At 35.8% G+C, this 4,989-nt stretch overlaps 1 protein-coding gene across 5 annotated transcripts in view; it reads right to left on the bottom strand.

The window, feature by feature from the left end:
• LOC110447412 overlaps positions 1 to 4,984 on the bottom strand; it is a 25,029-nt gene extending 20,045 nt beyond the window's left edge. For 2 of the 5 annotated variants that reach the window (XM_021493079.1, XM_021493081.1), the window contains exons 1-2: positions 907 to 1,144; positions 470 to 576 (exon numbers count right to left, since the gene is read on the bottom strand). Coding sequence is in view for 3 of the 5 variants with exons in the window: in XM_021493076.1 (XP_021348751.1) it covers positions 470 to 478 (9 nt within the window). In the remaining 2 variants the exon portion in view is untranslated. Of the gene's footprint in view, positions 1 to 469; positions 577 to 906; positions 1,146 to 4,959 lie in introns of those variants that run through there. The other 3 variants (XM_021493076.1, XM_021493077.1, XM_021493075.1) reach the window with 3 other exon arrangements.
• Positions 4,985 to 4,989: the final 5 nt, after the last annotated feature.

Below are 4,989 nucleotides of genomic sequence, written 5' to 3'. Positions count from 1 at the left end.
CCCCCTTTTTCACTGGGATAAATTAGGCTTTTGAGTGTAATATTTGTATTATAAATGTTGTCTCAGTTTAAAATGTATCAGTATGTGAAGGAGAGTGGTGTACAAGTAGGAGTGAGGTACCTGTAGATGTACCTGTAATACATCTGCATGTAGTGAGTATACTGATATTATATAGGACAAATGATGTACTTCTTGATATAAATTTTGCATCACTGTATGATATTTATGGGTGCAGTGCCTTAATATTTGTGAATTTACATATATGTGACACAGTTAATTGGTTTCCTATTTACTTGATATGGACTTTATCTTCTGGAACCAATTAATATCGTCTTTATATACATTTGGCACTGCACCCATTTTCTTGTGAATAATGTTGATTTCTATAATAAATGTTAACTGGCCTTTTTTGTCTGGTTTTGTTATGGGCGGTTGGGTTGATAATTAACATAGTTTCATGTACATGTACCTCTTCCATGTTGATTATCTGTCGCCTCTCGCTAGTCCATACGTCAATAAGGGGAGGCTACTGGTTCAGTAAATACTGCTTCCATCACGATGAATGGTCCAAGTCAACTGATAAATAAACAAAAGCTTTCACTGATAAATATAAACATTTAACTTAGCATCTGGATACCAATTAAGTCAATACAAAATGAAGAGTTAAAGCAAGGTTATAATCTACTTTCGATTTGTATATCCGTATCCATAGCATATTGCTACTTTCGGTTTAGAAACAAAACAATAGTAAGCTTATAAATCACTATGGGGTACACCATGTTGTCACCGAATCAGCATCACCATGTAATCACGTTATTACATAACACAAATACGAATATGATTTTATGTTTAAGAACTTGTTATGTATCCGAGACCTAAAACGTAAATACAGTAAATAAAACTTACCCTGCTATCCGACCTGTTTATACCATACGGTCCTTCTTACCGTTTTTTGGTACACGAATAGTCCACTCACACATACTAGATTAAATGTAAAGGACATATGAGTGAGTTCATGTCAAGTCCCCTTCATTATACGCCTTGTATTGTTTATATCGACTGTAGTTATAGCGAGCGCAGCGAGCTCTTTTTTGTATCGTATGCGTGGTATATATATATAGTTCAAGCATCAATCTATATATAGTAACACAAAACGAAACTACAATACTATGCGATCTTTTTTCTTTACATCGTGCAGAACGGACTTTAAAATTTGCGACGCTCTGGTTGGTTATTAATAGATCAGAAGTTAAAAAATCACCGTTTTAAACATCTCTGTGAGAATAGAAAATATGTTTCACAGCGTAACTTATTTGCGTAAACTTTGCAAACGTATTTGTTATGGTTTGAAATGTTTCTTCATTAAAACGGGTTTAAAAATTAAAGTTTTCGATGTTTTTGACGAATCAGGTTCAGCAATAAAAATATTTGTGGTCTGAAAGTCGCGGGCTTCAAAATTTGCTACATTTTCATTGGTTGAAAAGACCGGAACAAATCAAATTCGCCGGGTATAAGAACACGGGAGGGTAAAGGCCTACTGATCGACAAGAGTAGCTATTGAGCGAATTTAACCAGTATTGACCTCTCACAGACAGGTATTATGTTTTACTCTAAGGTCTACTGATTTCAATATGTGCCTGTCACTCTATCATCAAGAAAGCAGTCGTCAGCTTCACGAAAGCTAGGCCTGTGCAAGTCTAGTCTCAACGACAATGCTGATGTGCCGCCTGGGATATATGTTACTATGTACGCGCATAAATGTGTACTTTTATGTGGGTTAAAGGTGATTGAAATAATGTATGCTTCGCCTACTTTGTCAGTTCGTGTCGGTGTCACAATATTCTTGTTATTTTTGTACTTTTATGTATGTGGTTGGGCAGTGCTAGAATTGTAGAATGTAGAATGCTAGCTGTGAGTGCCGGAATGGCAGCACCGGCTGTATGCTCCCCAGGGAGTTGAGAAAGTTATTGGCTGGTTGCAATGGCCCTATAACCACGGATACAGGGTTCAACACCAACACCAGTCTGCTAGTCCTGGACTAGTAGATTTCAGCAAGGACTAGTGAATCACCTAATTACCTAACTGGTCCTTTGGACTTGTGAAAAATATAATTATTGTATGTAAATACTCCTTTTTTTTAAATTTAGAAAACTGCATAAAATAACATATAACGGTATTGCATGATTATTCTCAAAACTTTCCTCAAACTTTACCATATTTGTATGGCAGTAGTTATTTTAAGTCCTGTGGACTGTCCCCTACTTTTGCTGTTTAATGCTGTAGATCGCGAGGTTTCCATACATCAGGAAATCTGGGACAAGTTACATTGACAAAGGACTAGTAAATAATCTATTTAACTAGTCCTGTGTACTACCAAGCAAAAAAGGTAAGTGTCTAACCCTGGGAAAATGATTTGTGAACTGCTTTGAGACGACCTAGGAACTAGGTTGTGATGAAGCGGTATATATACATTTGTAAGAACCTCAAGTTATTATTATTGGCAACTACCAAAGTTTTCCCCAGGTCTGTTAACACCCAGAAATACACTCATGCTAGCCCCTTCCAGGGGTCATACAGGACTAGGATATACAATATAGTAATTAGTTCAGGGGTCATACGGGGCCAAGATATACAACATAGTAACAAGTGAACTATAGGTTACAGGTTGATTTTGAAAAAATATAAACAAGCCCAACTTATGTTTCATAGTAAACATCAACATTTGAAATTGTTTACTTGTTCGGGGCATTGGGCTTGTCAGTTTAGGCAAATATGTAAATTTTTCATGAACCGAAAAAAAATGGACATTGTTTAAGTGAACCAGGCAAACATATGCGTTATGGTTTGAAGTGTTTCTTCCTTAAAACGGGTTAAAAAATTAAAGTTATCGACGTTTTTGATGAATCATGTTTCGCGATACAAATATTTGCGGTTTGAAAATTGAGGGCTTCAAAATTTGCCACATTCTGATTGGTTGAAAAAGACTGGAACAGGAAACTTCACCGGGAAGCCTGCATGATCAATATAAGAGTTTGGAGTGAATTTTACCAGTTTTGACCTCATCACAGACAAGTTTCATGTTTGACTCTAAAAGGCCTACCAATTTTAATATGTGTTTTTCACTCTTTCAACAAGAAAACAACTGTCGGCTTCACGAAAGATAGGCCTGTGCAAGTCTAGTCACTTCAGTGCAAAGGAGAACCGATCAGACGAAGATGTTCTTTGTTTATCAACGACAATGCTGATGAGCCCCCTGAGATACATGTATGTATGCGCATTGTGTGGGTTAAAGGTAAGTATGCGTAGCCTACTTTGTCAGTTTGTGTCTGTGTCACAACATGACTCCCCCGTCCCCCTCCCTACCCTGGTCTGATTTGCTTCAAGTCAGTCGCACATGCTATACTGATATGGGTCATAGAACACATAATGCTAAGACCCATATCAACATAGCATATATAGGGTATTTCAGAGGTTCAAGATGGGAAGTCGAGGGGGATTCGAGATTCATTTATATATAATAAGGTGGCAATTGCTGGTAGTTTGTAATGGGTTAAGATGTACAAAATGTATTTAGAGGTGTTGAAAAAACTTTCTTTTTACAAGTTATTTAATCAGTTTTGTCTCTTCTATTTAATTAAAAACAACGAAACTTACAAAAAATGACAAACATCAAGCATTCCATTAAGTCTCCTTAATGCATAATATATATATATATATGTGTGTATGTTAGGGTATGTGTGTTATGGACTGTGGTCTGAGTGTACAAACATATATATGATTTGCTTAGAAAGTGTTTTATAAGTTTTCAAATGTCATCAAATAATGTTTCTTTTTCTTTCTTATAATTATAACTTGGTTGAATGTTCTAGCCTATATGTTTGTAAGTGTATATGAGTGTGTCTTGTTGAGCAATGTATTAAATTTATGCTTTCTGTGCATCTATACCGGTTAAGAGAAGACTTATATAGGCTAAGCCTTTTGTCTCATCCAATTGTTCATTTTTTTTGTCCAATAAAATTTGTTGAAATGAATAAGTCCCCTTTACATGTACCAGGGATGTGTAGTGGACTACACATCCCTGCATGTACAATGTCTTTTACCATTAACGTTATTATTTCTAATATTTGTTCTACCTTTAATTGTATCTGTATTTAATAAAAACTCACGAGATCTGGAAAAATAAGCTACATGTAGATATGATTCGTCATTCCACCAAGGAATTAGACTAGACCTGGGTCCTTGACTTTGACTAATTGTTATATGTTTCACTTTTCAACTACGTGTATAATCCATTCAGATACGTGGTTACTAACCAACTCTACTCATTACAGGTCATTGATACATCTGGTCACACACTCTAATTATACTATAAACCACTGAGATACCTGGTCACAATCACTGGTAATAGTTCACTGAGTTACATGTACCTAGTCAGAACAATAACAGACGCACAACCTATGGACAACTGAGATACCTTTACACAAAAACTTACTATAGACCACTGAGATCCCTGGTTACAAACTCTCACTATAGACCACTGAGATACCTGGTTACAAACACTTATCATAGATCATTGAGATACCTGGTCACAAACACCTACATAAGACTATTGATGCAACACTTCCTCAGAAGTCAAGTCCAGTCAAGATAAATATTTAAAAAAAATATCACGTTTGTGAGGTGTTTACATAATTGAGTTGTTAGGTTGTAAACAACTTCATGACGAGCACTGCTTTAATATGTTATTTGCATTCATAGCCTTATGCATCGAGATATACACAGGTGTGAAAGTTAAGTGAATAATTTACAAAATTATATAATATGTAGTGTGGCAGGTTTTGACTGTATTGTATTGGAGGTAATTTTAAAGCCTTGCAGCTCTGAACACATCGGGTTTGTTTTCAGAAGCTGAAATCATTAATATTATCTTGAGCAAATCTAAATAATGTCATTACTTACGCACCCTTAAGGTCATTGGAGTGTATCGAC

The sequence above is a fragment of the Mizuhopecten yessoensis genome, unplaced genomic scaffold, assembly GCF_002113885.1.
Source record: "Mizuhopecten yessoensis strain PY_sf001 unplaced genomic scaffold, ASM211388v2 scaffold3349, whole genome shotgun sequence".
NCBI lineage: Eukaryota > Metazoa > Mollusca > Bivalvia > Pectinida > Pectinidae > Mizuhopecten > Mizuhopecten yessoensis.
This window is presented reverse-complemented; position numbering and strand designations above follow the sequence as displayed.